At 47.4% G+C, this 16,979-nt stretch overlaps 1 protein-coding gene across 1 annotated transcript in view; it reads left to right on the forward strand.

Moving 5' to 3' along the window:
- Nucleotides 1-1,579: 1,579 nt before the first annotated feature.
- TMX4 (thioredoxin related transmembrane protein 4) overlaps nt 1,580-16,979 on the forward strand; it is a 41,218-nt gene continuing 25,818 nt past the window's right edge. The window contains exons 1-2 of the mRNA XM_040980974.1: nt 1,580-1,828; nt 16,539-16,654. Coding sequence (XP_040836908.1) covers nt 1,641-1,828; nt 16,539-16,654 — 304 coding nt within the window. The 5' untranslated portion in view covers nt 1,580-1,640. The remainder of the gene's footprint in view (nt 1,829-16,538; nt 16,655-16,979) is intronic.

A 16,979-nucleotide genomic window follows, 5' to 3' on the forward strand; every position in this document is an offset into this window, starting at 1 on the left:
CGTGTCTGCGGCCACAGGTGGGCCGCCGATGTTCTTTCTCGTTGACTTGCAACACGACAGTAGATAAAGCAGAAAGAGGAACTTAGCTTCAAGAGTGACTCGTCCCACTCCCAGTCCATCCATCTTCCTTCCACGACCAACACTTTACTTTGGGGGGTCTTTCAGAACAAATTCCAAACATCATATTTATTCAGCCATAAATATTTCCCCGTCTACAACCAGTTAAGGCTGGAACCCAGAGTCCTAACACCTGGACGACACTCATCACAACCAGTAAATTCCCAAACAGTGGACGTTACCCTAAGAACTTTTCAAATCCAATCCTGTTCCCAAAAGGTGGCCCCGAAAACAATGATTCCTTGTTTAGGAGCCATTTCTTTTTGTAAGCACACTAAAATGTTTCGCACAGACTCTGCAGGCATGGTGTGCACACAGCAGCCATGAGTCTTAATAACATTCTCTCCCAAGTCTTAATTTACAACAACACTTGATAAGCCCTTGGATGTTAGACTTCGATGACTCAGGGCTGGGTTCACCGAGAGCTTTGAGCTACTACTTACTGATACCTACAGCAGGTAAGATCCTCTCTACGAGTAAAAATCGTGCTGTCACACTGGCTGGAGACTGAATCCACAGGCCCTGAGGTGCTCTCACTTATGCAGCTTTTTGTTTAAACTCCAGGAAAGAAACCACATCTTTTTCATTATCAGTAAAGCACATTCAGCTTCACGCTTAGCACACCGGAAAGTGCGTATGTTGCAGAAAAGCACCCACCTTCTATTTGCAATCCAGCCTCACACACTGAAGGCTCAGCGATCTCAGGGGACAGGTGCACGGAATGTGTATCTGCAAAGAGATTTGAAAGTCATGCTCTCCCCTTTTATATCTGACAACATTACAGCTGAGAACCGGGAGGACTATTTGATAGGTAACTGGCCACCTTATGTGACTCCTTCCGTCAGTCTTATTTTTTTTAAAAGGTTTCTATTAAAATTAAAATCATTCTTTGTAAAGAAGATGCAGTGACATAGTCTAGTCGACTTAGGCTCTGCATCTAGGCAGTGCTGCGTGGATGTATGTGCGAGATGTTCCTTCCTATTTCATGCATTCATTCCACTGGGCAGTTCCTAGCTACCACCATTGAAATGCAGGTGGGTTAGGCAGCACTGGCCAGGTCTCTCTTTACACAGACCCATCAGCCCAGCCCCTCCTCCCGTCCCCTTTGCATCTCTCCCAGGACCCCGAGCTCAGGCCCGCAGCGCAGGTTCTAAGGTAAACAAGGTTGGGTCCTGTATTCCTTGTCAGCGTGGCTGTCACGGACAAGGGGCGACGGTTGCCAGGGTAACCGGCTCCCCGGGCAACCGCGGCACAGGGGAGGGGCGTGGCCTCGCGGCCTGGGCGTGGCCTGGCGGGCGGGGCGTGGCCTGGCGGGCCGGGCCTGGTCGGAGGCGGCGCCTGAGGCTCGCGTGGCGAGCGCGGCCGGGGTGCTTGGCGGGGCGGGGCGGCGCGGCTCGGCACCTCCTCCCGCGCGGCCTCCGGAGGCTCCCTGCAGCAGGCGGGCGGGCAGTCGGCGGAAGCCGCGCGCCCCGCCGCTTTTCCCTCTCCACACACACACACACACACCCTGTCGAGACGCCAACATGGCGGGCGGGCGCCGCGGCGGTGGCGGTGGCCCGCGGCTGACGACGCTCCTGGTCGCCTGGCTGGTTCTGGCGGCGGCCGCCTCAGGCTCCGAGCAGGCCGCGGTGCCGGCGGAGCAGAGCCGGGTCCAGCCCATGTCCGCTTCCAACTGGACGCTGGTGATGGAGGGCGAGTGGATGCTGAAATTGTGAGTGTGCCCGCCCGCCCCGCTCGCCGCCGCGTCCCGGCGTTCGAGAACTCCGGCGCCGCCGCCTCGCCTCCGCGGGCCCGCGAGCTGCGCATGCGCGCCGGGCCCGGCGGCTGACAGCTGCGGGCGCCGAGTTCGCGGCTGCGGGCCAGCTCCCTCCAGGCTTTTCTGGGCAGTCAGTGTTTTGGGGATGGAGTGGTCAGCTTCTCCAAGGGGGCGACGACAGAGGGAGGGCCAAGCTGCAGGAAAAGTGTGCTTTTACAAGTGGGGAGTGCATGCAGAGGACAAGGGGTTGTGGCTCCCTGGCACAGCACAGGGAGGGTTTGCTGAATGGCTGCTGCGGAAAGGGGCACACTTGGTACGGGATAACTTAAGTTTCCCTCTGGAAGACGTCCAGGTGCCCTTGTGAAAGACACGCGAGCATGGCGGCCTTCTGTGCAGAAGTCACGACTGCAGTTACTTGCTGTTGTCTGTGACAGTTTTAGAGCTAGGCCTTTGGGCGTGGGGGCACATGTCCTAAATGAATGAAGGTCTTCTGTAACAGCATTAACGCCTTGGCCCTTTACCAGAGGAGGTGGCTCATTCTTGTACTTGAAGGAGATGGGAAAGTAGTTTTGAGGCAGTTGCAGGCAACGGGGTTGCTGATTGGAGTGCAAAGTGAATTTGTAGTGGAGGACGGAACCGTTTGGAGGAAGGTTCGAGGTGGACCATGCAGAGGTCAGACCTAGGACCGTGACACGAGGGTGGGTTTTTAAGGAAAAAATGTATATGAGTGTAGAAATGGTGGTTGAGACTGCGTCTCTTTGTGGTTTCTGGAAATGTGTTTCTTTGGTCATTGCTGTTTGATCACGAAGCTCACGTGGGGAATATAGGCTTATAGTTAAAGCCAACGTTGTTGATTTCTTCAGTTCAGATTGTAGGCAGGTACATAGGGAATGAAAACCTTAATACGAGCTCAAAGTCAGGAGTTGTGTCATCTAACAGAATTTAATTAACTTATTTGAAATAATTACAGAGACGGAGGGTAAGGCAAAGCTGGTTCACACCCCTGACGGCCTCAATGGCCAGGGCTTGTCGTAATGAAAGCCAGGAGCCAGAAGTTTCTTTCACAGCTGTGATGTGGGCTGCAGGGGCCCAGGCACTTGGGCCAGCCTCGTGCTTTTTGTAGGCCTTTGTCAGGGAGCCCCATTAGGAGTAGCTGGGACCTGAACTAGCACCCACGTGTGCTGCTGGTGCTGCAGATGGTGGTTCTGTCTGCTGTTCCACAGCACCGGCCCTCATGTTCCAGTCAAGAAACATTCAAAGCAAGAAGAGCTTCAGGATAGGATTAGCAGGTGAACGGTGTTTAGAAGGGACAGGGAAGCTACACCTTGTGTCAGATGATACAAGGGTTGTTTTTTTTGTTTGTTTGTTTTCAGCCATGCTTACTCAAGTGGGAGTCCCTTGAGATGCTGGTCTTCCCCATTATGTGTGGTGTTAGCACAGTCAGGGCACAAAGGCCTTGCTGTGTCTAATGATGTCAATTCCTTGGTGCTTCCCTCTGGAATTGCTGTATTTTAAGGAAAAGAGCTGAAAGCATTGGAGCTTTGGTGAGTGTGAGCACCCAAAGCTCATAAACCAGTGACAGCCAACACCTCCCGTGACAATGGTTCCTATGTTCCTTCCTTGGGAAGGCGCAGCCCCAGAAGCTGGGCAGTGGCGCCAGCGGCCGTGGGTGCACTCGGGCGACATGGGGGCCTATCAGGAGCTGGCAGTGGACACGAGGCTGCCAGGAAGAGGGCTGAGGGCAGTGCCACCACCTTGCTTCTGTCTGCCAAGCCTCAATGCTTTTTCTGCAGAAATATGTGACTCTTGCCTGCTTCACAACTGGGTTTTGTTGTTGTTGTTCTGTAGTTACCACTCCTTGGGAAAAAAAAAAAAATCCAACAGCTTAACAAACACACAGTCCATTATAATCTCAGTAACACTATATGCCTAATAGAAATTTCCATGGCCCATTTGCTTATATGCTGCCTTTCTTCTGGGAGTTTTTTTCTTTCATATTCCAACTAATACAAAGTCCTCAAAATACAATCCTGGTTATATTGGTATTGATAATTTACTTTGAAGGACCCAGCAGTATTTGTCTGTTCTGAGACAGGAAAAGCTTCTATTATAAAGTTTAATTTGCTATATTTTCTTTGTCTTTCAAACGGTCAGTTCTTTGAGCTGCAGCATCATTTCTGCTTTTAAAAATGCACCTCTGTGTTAAGAGAGTATCGCTTAAAATTGATATTTAGAGTGAGGGATTTCTCGTCTGAAATCTTTCCAAAGATCTAAAGCATCTTCGCGTTGCTACTCACGTGTTTATGAAGGCTGTGGACTTGCTGTGTACTGAGTTTTGTTGTACGCTCGGTTTCTCTCCTGTTTGCATTTGTACCTTGTTTTACAATGGTCGTCCCTATTTCTGCTGTGTCACTGCAGCTGGCTTGTTGAACTTCGTTGCCTCTTTACCTCTGATGACAAGTTTTCTGTTCCTGTGAGATAGGAAGACAATCCGATCTGGGAAGGAGCTTCTGCGCTTCCTTTCTTCCCACTGCTTTGTCCTGACCTCCAGGTACTCGCGGTGTCTTGCTGGTTTTAAACGCTTGTATGGCTGGCGATCTGTCAGTCCGAGAGAATACCACCATTGTTTTGAAGTAGGAAGGCCCGCAGTATGATCTGTCCTGTGGACACATCTAACTAGATTAATTCTGACCTGCTACCTTTTAACTAATATCCAGAGGAAAAGATTTCTTTGAAACTTATCACTATAAAGCTCTTTGGAAAGCACTGCTTTTCTCAGTTTTTTCTTGGGAGGCTCCTGTTCCAGCTGATGGCTGGAGGGTGCTACAAAGCCCGAGTTCCTTAGAAATGTGACATTATGATGTTGTCCTTCCACTGTCCTTCCTGTTTCTGGAAGGACATCCCTGCCTTAACTTACCTGTACCAGTTAGTAGGAGCATGTGGTTGGCTTGTCTTGCTTGCTGATTGAACGTCAGGTTCAGGTTTGGGGACCTGGGAAGGCAGTGACTGGTGAGGTAGTCTTGATCTCTGGGGACTGGTGGTCAGCTGCCTCCTGAAGGAAGCAGAGTCCAGGTGGGGCAGAGCAGGATGCTCGGGTGTCAGAAGATGCTTACGGTGCTGCTTCACGAGAGATGCCCGTTGGTGCTTCACCACACTGTGCCATAGGCATTTGGGGCCAAGAAGCTTTTCAAGATTTAGGGTGACCTCTTGGGCATCGCTGGCTGTTGCCCTTCACGTGCCAGTGTATTCTCATGTAATCACATGCTAGTTGAGTGATGTAAAAAGCTTCAGCCCCTCCCATGTGCAGGCATCCACATACCTGCAAGTGGACACCGCTTCCTAAGGACTCTTGCGGGTCTTTACAAACATGGCACCATAAGCTCAGATAGAAGTACAATTTCGGATTATTTCCACAGAGGGTTAAAATCCTAGTCGGACCTTGTCATCCGTGTCACCCTCATCATCATAATGGTTGTGAGGAATGTTCCAGATGCTGTCTCATTGGCTCATTCCAATAATCTGGTGCAGCGTTGTTGTTTTCATTCTTAGTGACTAGAGCAGAGGAAAACTTTAGAGAAGTTACATCTTTTGCCAAGGCCAACATCCTGAGGAAGTAGAGGGCAAGGCCAGAACTGTTAACAGAAGGCTGAATCTTGCTACCCAGACACAAGCCCGGGGGAGTGGGCGTGCTGGCCCAGAGAACACAGAGCCTGGCTGACTGCTGCTCAGAGCTGGCCCGTGGCCTGCATTGCAGGATGGGCAGCCCTGTGCCCACAGTGCTGAGTGACCCACCAGGGCTGCTTGGCACTTCCGGCTTTTGTGAATGAAAGGCGTTCTTGCTACGTGTTCATTCTCCAACCACGAATGCAGGGTGTGCTCCTCTCCCTCCATCCCAGCACTCAGGAAAGAATCTTTTTCTCTGTGCCTTGTTTATTTTTTTTAATTTAAAAAAAAATTTTTATTATATTTTTGACAATCTTTACATAGTTAATTAGGGTAAAAAAAGGTCCAAGGGCTATAGGAAAGTGGGTAAGACTATTATTTTCATATTAGTATCTGAGGTAAAGGGGGATATTGAGGGAGAAGCCCCACCCAGTTTCCCACCCTCCCCAGGCCCTGGATATGGGGCGTGTTCTGAGATACTTGCTCAAGTGGTTTTGATAGTTCACCAGTTATGAATCGCTGCCACTCTTGCCACTCCAAGCACATTGAGGTCATTGAAGAATCCACTGATTGACATAGTCCATCATAGAGTCTCCGTTTGCCCTGTATTTCGCTGCCAACATATAGCTGAGGTGGTTGATTGACTTGTTTTGTCCTCTGTCTTTTCTTGGTTAGGGTTCTGAGTCCAGCATTTCGACTGGGGAGATCCCCAAAGAAACTTTGTCTGAGGTGTTTCCAGACCAGATTCTAGTATTACTAAGCAAGCACAGGGCCCGCACAGTCCATCACAATTGCTGGGTTGATTCTGTTTTCAGCCCCGACTTCCACTGGAACCAATGGGTGTTGCAGTCCAGCCTGATTCTGCCCAGCACGTACTCGGCTCTCACATAAACCAGTGGGAGCTGCGGCCTAGTCAGAGCGACCCACAATAACCCCCACCAGGCCTGTCCCCTACCCTGGTTTGCCAGTATGTGTAGCAGACTAGTCCAGTCTGTCCCATATCCCATTTGGCTCTTGTACATGTCAATGGGTATTGCAGCTTAGTTCCATCTAACCAGCTCAACTATCCAGCCCTCATGGATGTTGTTGAGTGTGCCTTTTTTTTTTTTTTTAATCTGTAATGGTCCTCAGGTCAAGGAAGAGGCACATAGAGAGACTCTTCCATTTGCTGGATCACTCCCCCAATGTCTGCAACAGTGGTGGGCGGGGGTGGGGGATGGGGTGGCGAGCTGACAGCAAGAACCTGGGACAGGATTAAGAAGGTGCTGAGGCAGCGCTTGCCTGCCTGCCTTCCCAGGGGCATTAGCAGGAAGCCGGTGTCTGTGTTGGAAATGGAAATGGAGATGGAAACAGCAGGAAATGGAAACAGCAGCATTGTGGCTTGCGATGTGGTGGCTTAGCCTGCTGTGCCATAGTGCGTGCCCCTACTTATTTGCGCTTGTAGTAGATTTTTGGCTCTTTTATTCAACTCTAAGATTTTAAGGAGAGGAGCAAAATTTTTTCTTTCTACTTTGCCTCAAGAGCCTTAATAACTATTAAGTCGTAGGTGTTTAAGTATTTTTTGACTAAATGATTGGTTTTCATTATTTGTATAAACAAGTGCTTCTCCAAGTGTATTATTGCAAGGAATATCTATCAATTAAATATTAAAGATAACCACTATCATATCCCATTTGTTCATTGAGTTATAAAAAGTTATTGCGGCCTAGGACCTGCTAGACTTTCCGCCAGCTGCACTGCCTCAGCGGTCATGGCCACAGCGGAGCATCCAGTAGTGAGTTCCACATTTCCTAGGAGATGTCCGGATGCCCATGGAGCTGTCACTTCTTTATTTTCCTTCTGCATTTTGCAATAGTATTGCCCAGAAATGCTTTCCTGAATAATAGATCTGAGCCTAGGCTTGCGATCCCTGGATCGTGGTAAAGGTTGTTCCAAAACATCATTTTGCTGACGTTCAGTTTCATTTGCTAAGTTGCAGAAAGATGAAGCTACTCATGATCGTTATGTTCGAAGCAAATTCTAGGTGGAAATTGATGATATCTGATATTGGCCATCTCATTTCTGCAAGCAAAAGAAAATGTTAGGAAGAAAGAGAAACTGTGGGGAAACTGTTCATTATTTGGCGCATAAAATTTTATTTTAAATGATTTTTTCTTTCCGTCATATATAGTCAAGAAAGGCCTTCCTCTCTAAGTTCTGATGTCTCATGAAATCTCACATTAAATCTAACAGGCTCACGTAGTAAAAGAATGTTTCAAGCATCTGATATCTCATAGAACTTCAGCATGCCTCCCAGTGAATACTAACGTGTATATCAGAAAGCGTGCTGTCCAATGTGTGTCTCCCCAGAAATGGTTAGAGCTAATGGACCCGGGCAGACATGTAGCCTGCTGGAATATTTCGGCTATAGGAAACATATTTCAGACGTCTTCAAGAAGTTTGCCAGATTTACACATCCTTGTGACCTGAAGGAAGTTATAATTATGACATTATAGATTTACTATTTCTGTGACTAAAACGATGTTGATTTCTTACAGAAAGGTTAAGTTTCGTATAAGGTGCAAAGCTGTTGTAGTTCAGAAGAAAACTGCTACTGTGAACAGTCAAATAAATGCTGGTCATGCTCACAATTTCTGAGTGTTTATCCACACATGTGCATTAAGTTATATACAAATTATATATGTGTACCTACACCTATAAGGAAACATTAGGGCCACATGCTACATCTCTACATTTCTTTTATTCCACTTCCTGGAAGTGTCTTGTGTACAGTAAATTCTAAATTCCTGTCCTTTAGGCATAAAGTGATACTAATAATTTAAGGTGTTGTAGCAACAACAGACCAGTTCCCAGAACTAAAGTCAGAGCTAATATATTTACCACTGACAGAACATTCTGGTGCTCTCCATTTCAGCTCTGATTTCATCTCGAAATAATGGCATTAATCATTGCATTAAATTAATCTGATTTAATCTCGAAGTAATGACAATGGATAGGAGCTACATAGAAAATTACCTAGGACCCAGTGTGGTGGCTTAGTGCTTGAAGTCCTTGCCTTGCATCCACCAGGATCCCGTATGGATGCCAGTTCATGTCCTGGCTGCTTCACTTCCCATCCAGCTCCCTGCTGGAGGCCTGGAAAAGCAGTAGAGGATGGCCCAAGGCCTTGAAACTATGCCATGTGCGAGACCTGGAAGAGGCTTCTTGCTCCTGGCTTCCAGTCAACTTAGCTCCGGCTGTTGTAACTGCTTAGAGAGTGAACCACTGAATGGAGGGTCTTTCTCTCTGTGTCTCCTTCTCTCTGTAAGTCTAACTTTCCAATTAAAAAAAAAAAATCTTTAAAACCAAAAGGACGTGGGTCTCAGGACGGGGCGTCTCATGCCTGGATCCCGGACAGCCGCCATGTGCTGAGCTGTCCCCGGGCCTGCTGGTTCTGGGGGCCACTTCCTTCGGGGTGAGTAGACCGAGGGGGAGGCCTCTGGGACTGGGCAGGCCCGGCACCCACCCGCCGCCCTCATGGGGCGGTGAATGGGATTTGGGAGGGGCGCGACCTTGGGCCTGGGTTATTTAAACCTCCAGCAGCCCCCTGGCAGCTGGTGGGTCTCAGGACGGGGCGTCTCATGCCTGGATCCCGGACAGCCGCCATGTGCTGAGCTGTCCCCGGGCGGCCAGTGCGCCATTTGGTGCCAGGCTCTGCCTGCTGGCCGCCCGGCCGGGGAGCTCTGGGGATTTGGTTCTTTGAGTTGCTGCTTAATTCCCTCCAGTTTGAACCCATTGTGCTTCTTGGACCTGAAACAGGCAGTAACTCTTCCTTAGCAAAACTTTAAATCACTAATAATTCTGAATACCAAATACCAGTCATGCAGAAGCTAGGGCTTGGGGCCTGTCCTGCAAAAGTAGCTCCAACAGTTGGCCAATGTGTCAACTGGTAATGGAACAGAGTAGATTAGGCACGACTGAACAAACCTTAGCCCACAAGTAAAACTAGAAACCAGGAGGGCACAGAGGTCTTGCCGAGCTAGGTTCTTGTACCTGCTGGTTTGTGGGAGCCAGGGACGCTAAGCCACAGTGTCTAAGGCAGAGGTCGGGACAGGTGAGGAGCTGTGCCAAGCTGAGTCAGAGCATCCATTGGCAGGCAAGTGATCTATGGCTGGGAACAGACCCGGTTGGGGAGCAAAGGGGACAACCCTAGCTGGGCTGAGGTTCCCACCAAGAGGCACATGGCCTGGAAGGGGAGCTGCGTTCTGATCTGGAAACAGTTGTAGTCTCCCTTGGCACAAGTGTGGACTGGGATTGGATGCACCGAACCGGGCCGGACCCCGACTCCCCCTGGTGTTCTGGAGGACCAGGGCAGATGTGGGATGGACCAGGCAGGGTCTCAAACCCCTACTGAGCCATGTGTGAGCCATATGTGGGTATAGACAAACCATGGCTGGGCTGGAACATCCAACAGCAAGAACCAGATTGGGTGGAAGGCCAGACAGGAAAAGCCACAGTTCCTGTTATTACAGGAGGTGGACTGAGTAGGGTTGGCTCATGGACCCACTGGTAAGCGTGAAACCTGGCATTGGGAGAGGTTCTGATGGAGGAGCCTGGGCAACTCCTCTGGCAGGACACAGACCTGGCAGGTAAACGCAAGAAACATGATAGGAAACAGACCAGAAAAGGCCATGGAAAGCTACCCACTGGCATACAATTGGCTGATGTGGGGGCAAGACCAGGCTGAATCTGTCCACATTATCCACTGGCAAATCCAGGCACCAGTGTGGGTCGACCTAGGGTTGGTCGCAACAAAGACTAGTGCACATTATGGAATGCCGAGGTGAGGTTGCCTGTACCGGAAGGGACCGCAGCGCCCTACCAGCCTGAGAACAAGAAAGGAAGTGGGCAGAGCCGGCAGGGGAATAAGGGAGGGTTCCTTTGCAGGACAGCTACTTCCGCAGGAGAGCATGGGCTGGGATGGGGGCAGACCAGACTAGGCAGAGCTACCACACCTGTGTGCCTCATGCGGACCAGATCAGGGAAAAGCCGGGCTTGGCGGATTATTCCTACTGGTGCAAGCAAAATTAAAGTGGGCAAGGGTTGTTTGGGCTTAGACGCAGCATCAACTGGAATCTGGGAGTGGGAGAGGCCTGGGAGGGAAATAGTGGGCTCATCCCTCTTGGGTTACCACTTTCACAGGACATAAAACTAAGATAACTAAGATAGCGGCTGGGGTGGAATGGGGTGTGGGACAGACTGGATTACTGCTACACTTACTGGCAAACCAGGGTAGGGAGTGGGCCTGGTGGGGGTTATTGTGGGTCGCTCCAACCTAGGCTGCAGCTCCCGCTGGTTTATGTGAGGGCCAAGTGTGTGCTGGGCAGAACCAGGCTGGACTGCAACACCCATTGGTTCCAGTGGAAGTCGGGAGTGAAAACAGAACCAACCCAGCAACTGCAACCACCAGCTGATTGGAGCGATGGACGGTGCCAGGCCCTGTACTTGTTAGCACATACAAGAAGTTTCTTTGGAGATCTTCCTAATCTAAATGCTGGACTCAGAACCCTAACGAAGAAAAGAGAGAAGACAGAACAGGTCAACCAACCATCTCAGCTATGATGGACTATGTCAATCAGTTGATTTTTCAAAGATCTCATAGTGCTTGGAGTGGCAAGATTGACAGCGATTCATGACTGTGGCAATATCAAAACCACTTGAGCAAGAACCTCAGAGCATGCCCTACATCTGGGACCTGGGGAGGGTGGGAAATTGGGTGGGCCTTCTCCCTTAAATAACCCCTTTTAAACATGAAGGTAACAATATGGAAAACATACTAGTATTATCCACTTTCATGTAGCCCTTGAACCTTCTTACCCTAATTAACTGTGTAAAAAATGTCAAAATAAAATCTTATAAAAAAAAAAAAAAAACCAAAAGGAAAGAAAATTGCCAAAATTGTGTATCTGAGGCATTATCATAATTATATATCTTAAGAACAGTTTCATCATCCAAGAACCAGTATATGTGATAACTTCTCTATAGATAATGGATGAAAAATTTAAAAAATTATGAAATTTATATGGTTTATCATTACTGATGTAGCAACTGTGCTCCTGACTTGTTGGTAAAGAAACCATCCTAGGGTACCTGGTGTGGTAGCCTAGTGACTGAGTCCTCACCTTGCATGTGCCAGCATCCCATATGGGTGCTGATTTATATCCCGGTGTACCCGCTTCCCATCCAGCTTCCTGCTTGTGGCCTGGGAAAGTGGTTGAGGGTGGTCCGGAGCCTTGGACCCTGCACCCGCGTGGGAGAGCCAGAGGAGGATCCTGGCTCCTGGGTTCGGATGGCTCAGCTCTGGCTGTTGCGGTCACTTGGGGAGTGAATCATCTGAGGATCTTCCTTTCTGCCTCTGCTCCTTTCTGCATATCTGCCTTTCCAATTAAAACATATATATATATATATGTTTTATATGTATATTCACACACACACATATATATACATATATATACATATATATATATACACACACATTAAAAAAAGAGAAACATTCCTAGGGAAATAAAGCTAAACATTATTGAATTGTACTTTAGATTTCTTCCTTATGTTTGATCTTTTTTTGGCTATGTCTCCTGTCAGTTTCTCTCACTCTTTCAGAGTTGGTGTTGGGCCTAATTACTTTGAATATTTTTGTTGCATTAAATCTCCATCTGGGTTAACCTTCCCCTAATCTTTATTTGAAAATTAGCTACAGAAGCATATAGACACACATATGTATCTCCTGTATGTGATATGTGAAGAGAGAGAGGGGAATCTTGCATATACTGGTTCATTCCTTAAATAACTACATCACCAAGAAGTGGGCCAGGCCGAAGCCAGAAGCGCCATCTGGCTTTCCTGTGTCCGTTAGCAAGGAACTGGATTGGAAGCAGGAGTAGCCAGGACTCGAACTGGCACCTAAATTTAGATGCCAGCATCTCAGGTAGTAACTTCATCCACCAGGTTCCAGTGCCAGCCCCTCCATCTGGGTCTCCCTCTGAGCTCTCTGAAGTGACCTCAACCAAGTGTGAAGTAAGATAGCGCCCTTAAAACTTGTGCAAGTGATTGCTTTTAGTGTGTGTGTGCTATGTGATTGTCAGAGAACCTTCTAAGAAGTTACTGATACTCTGTTTAATAGATGAGGGGGCTGAGGCATAGAGAAGTTAGTAGCAATCCCAGACTTACACAGTTAATTCATGTTTGGTCATTCTGATTGCTTGGACAGAGCTCTTGTCTGATAGCCTCAGGTGTCCTTAATATTCACTGTACCGCCAAGCCCTTTAAAATTGGCCATCTGCCTCACCTGGCCTTATCTGCCATTTTGGTATTTAGAAAATATTAGGGAAAAAGCCCTGTTTTCTCAGCGGAAGACTCTAGTTCTCATTAAGGTTGATGTACAGATTCATTTGACAAACACTGAGCACACGGTGTTTACCAGGAACTCATTTGGTGCTGGAAATGTAGAAGTACAAGTTTTAAAAAACATGTGAAACCTGACCGCGGATCTGGTCCGTGTCTCCTGGGTCTCGGGGTCCACGCAGTGAGCTCTGACTGGGATAGTAATGACCTTGAGGCTGACTTTGGAAGTGGGTGAAATAGACTTTTGGAAAGAGCGAAGGAGCGAGAGTGGCTTTGTGAAGGCTCGCTCAACGGGACCTGGTTTTAAAAGCACAAGACATTTGGTAGCTCTTTCTCTTCCTGCTTCTGTATAACTCTCCATACTTTTCCTAGCCTTCCCCCTGCTTAGTTTTTGTTTAAAAATTCCCCTTTTTATACTGTGAAATATTAAAATCTTAGCCGGTCTCAGTATTTTGTTGTTATTTGCAAAGCTGATTTATGTGCATCAGAATTCTATCAACTTTTGAACTGTTAAAATATACTCATGCACAGTTCTAGGTTTTAAAATTATATGGAAATGATGGGGAAAAAAAGTTTATGGAAATGATGAGCCCACAGTTCTTTGATGCCTAAGCCTTATTGTGGAATTTGACCTGTTGTTAACAGTGCCCTGTTGGTTTCTTTCCCGAACGCTTTCTCTGTGTGTGAATATCTATTTTGAGGTTTTTCTTTTTTGGAAAGTTTATATATTTGTATTGCAAAAGCAGATATATAGATAGAAATAGAGACAGAAAGAAAGATCTTCCGTCTGCTGATTCACTCCCCAAGTAGTGAATCAGCTGAGCCAATCCAACGCCAGGAGCCAGGAGCTTCTTCTGGGTCTCCCAGTGGGTGCAGAATCCCAAGGCCTTGAACTGTGCTTGACTGCTGGATGGAAAGTAGAGCAGCTGGGATTAGAACCAGCACCCACATGGGATCCCAGCGCAGGCAAGGCATGGACTTTTGCCGGTAGGCTACCGTGCCAGGCCCCATTTTGAGTTTTTAGCAGGAATTCTTTCCTACCTCTCTCTTCAGGCCCCCTCTCCTTTTTATGATAGAAAGTGTAGGTACCAAGTTTTGCAAAACAACAACAACAACAAAAAAAAAAACAAATGTGAAAAGAAAGAAAGGAAAAATGAAAGGGAATTGATATCTTTACAATATTCGGTCTGGTCATTCACAACATGGCATGTTGCTCTACTGCAAATGATGCCGTGTTTCAGAGAGACACGTAGAAGGAGGAAAGTGAGCCGCTGTTACCAAGTTCAAAAGTTGTAAACAGCGATAGTTTTGTTTCATCTACATCTGCTTCCCTCCTGCCCCTTGATGGAACAGCTTATGCACAATAAAATAATACGTCCATTACAGACGATCATTTTATTATTTTATGCCTATTTCCTTTACTCCCACGATATTTTAACAAAAGGGTTATTTTTGAGCACGTAAGTGGTTTGAAGAATATATTTAACTGACAATGATTTTCTCCTCATGGAATAATCGCTCCTGTTTTGTGAGCATTGATTGATATATTTTAATTATAACTCTTCTCCTCTGTTATCACGAGGCAAAGCCAAATGTTTCTCCCTTTGTGCCAGTGTGTTTTTATGACAGTGTGCTGTACATGATATTTTTCTCTTCAGTTGTGTCATGTTTGTATTTTAAAGTGCCTTTCCAGCATATGCTAATTTTTTTCAAGCTATTTTATATTAATCATGGTGGCACCAGCTCCTTCCATCTTCCGAAGGCTTGTCTGATATGTTTCTTCTAGTAGAATTAGTTTTTGTATTCGTTTCCCTGAGCTGCTGTAACAAACCTGACTGCATGAAGCAACAAGTTACTCTCCTCAGTTGGGGAAGTCAGAGGGCCAGGCACAAGCTGTGGTCAGGGTTGGCATCCTTTCAAGGGCCTTCTGGTGATAGGCCTTCCTGTGTGGCTTGTAGCTGCCTAGCTCCGGTGTCTGCCTCCAGCCCTACGCGGCCTTTCCTCTGATGCTCTGTGTCTCAGCTTCCTCGTCTTTGTTCTGCAAGGGCACCTGTTGCTGATTTTAGGGCCCGCCTTAAATCCAGGACGATCTCATCAGAGAGCCTTCATTTTGATAGCGTTTTCAAAACATGTTATCTAAGTGAGATCATATTCACAGGTAATAGGGTGAGGGCTTGGGCAGATGTTTCAACAGGATCCTATTCAATGCACCACTTTCCACGTGGTACCCTTTCCTGTGCTCCCGCTCACTTGGGGAGAACCCGGCAGCTTAATGATCTGAGTGTTTGTGATGCTTTATGGGACTTGGGAAGGCCAGGTTAGACCCCTGGCGTTGCCAGGGTGGCTGCAGACTTCCATTTCACCTTGTTTCAATGGTGACCTTTCCTGAACCTTTTTCTGGGTAACCACTGCAGGGATTTTCCCAAAGTGTGAATACAGTCATAGTCTGCTTGACCCGTCATGCTAACTGTAGGGCTTCAAACAAACAGAAAAACATCGGACTGATCCTGGATGCCGCTTCTTACGACTGGACGGTCTTTTCACATGCCTCTTGTGGTGCACTGAGAACTTCACATGCACGCTTCCATCTGCCTGGGTTAGGGCTTTCCTTTCCCTTGGCTTCCTGTTTTTCCTCCTTCAGCTAATCTTAGCGTAAATATACCATCTGGATTGTACGGCCCCTTGTGCTGAAATCTGGAGAGTATAATCCATAAGCAGAGGAGCCACCAATTGTGTTTTTCTTTAACTACGTGATTATTTGAATGAAAAATTAAATGTAAAAAGCAGGATTCTAGCTTGCAGGCCAAGTGTATTTGCTGTCTGCTTAAGAAAGTACTGGCTAGGGCTGGTTTACAGGCTAGCTTCCACTTTCCTCCTTGAAATGGTCAGGCGTGTTGAGGCATTCCCAAGAGGAAAAGCCTGCCAGGAAAGCCTGCCCCTGAACGTCAGATTTGCAACATGATGGCTCCAAATCAGATTGGCTGATTCAGAAGCATCATTGTGGAAAGTGGCCTGCTTTAACAGGACAGAGCGTTCACTGCAAGAGACCAAAACTACTCAAGAAGTGACAGAATCAGGTCTGTAGAATTAACATTGAAATAAGGTATTGCAATTTTATATTTACTTGAAAGAAGGAAAGACACAGGTACATGCCTCAAAGCCAGCTACTGGTCTACCTCCCAAAGGCCCACAACGACCATCTGGGCCAGGAAGCTGGGAACATAGCATGGTTATTCCCTGTGATGGTGGGGAATGAACCAATTCTTATTGCGGACTCCCGGGGTCCTCGTCAGCAGGAAGCTGGTGTCAGGAAGCTGAGCTGATGACTGAACCTGGAGACTGAGACATGGGGTTTAGGAGTCTCAGCTGTTAGGAGAAATGCCTACTCCAGCAATAGTTTCTATGTCACCGTAATCCCTGGAAATAATCTCAGACTATGACTGTCATTTCTATAGACTTGCTATTTATAAATTCCTAAGAGGGAAAATGTGCTTGTTTTTCTGTATTAAGAAATTTTGGAAAGCTTCCTTCTCGGTTTCCCTTTATTAAGAATCCTGTTGTTTCCCAGCTGCCTTTGTCAGAGTTCTGTCTGCATTGCTGATGGGCTGTTCTCCTTTTGCAGTTACGCCCCCTGGTGTCCGTCCTGTCAGCAGACGGATTCGGAGTGGGAGACGTTCGCCAAGAATGGAGAGGTCCTGCAGATCAGCGTGGGGAAGGTGGATGTCATCCAAGAGCCGGGTACTGTCCTCATGGATCCTTGCAAGCAGAAACAGTCAAAAGATGAGGACGCTGAGGGCACGGTGCTCCGGGGGCACCGTGCTCTTGGGGCACCGTGCTCCTGTTACCCCGAGTCAGTGATCTGGTTACCTTGAGTCAACGGGTTACATTTTGGCATATTTGCATCTGTTTATGTAGCTGTGTGCTTACACATATAAATGTGTGTGTATATAACATCATTATTGTGCATTTACATATTCACATTGTGATTACTTTGCTGGGTCATGGAAAGTGAGTCTCAGATATCATGATACTTTATTCTTAATTGTCTAGTGTGCTAAAAGCT

This window comes from Ochotona curzoniae, unplaced genomic scaffold (genome assembly GCF_017591425.1).
Source record: "Ochotona curzoniae isolate NIBS_2020 unplaced genomic scaffold, NIBS_Ocur_1.0 contig_3520, whole genome shotgun sequence".
Classification (NCBI taxonomy): Eukaryota; Metazoa; Chordata; class Mammalia; order Lagomorpha; family Ochotonidae; genus Ochotona; species Ochotona curzoniae.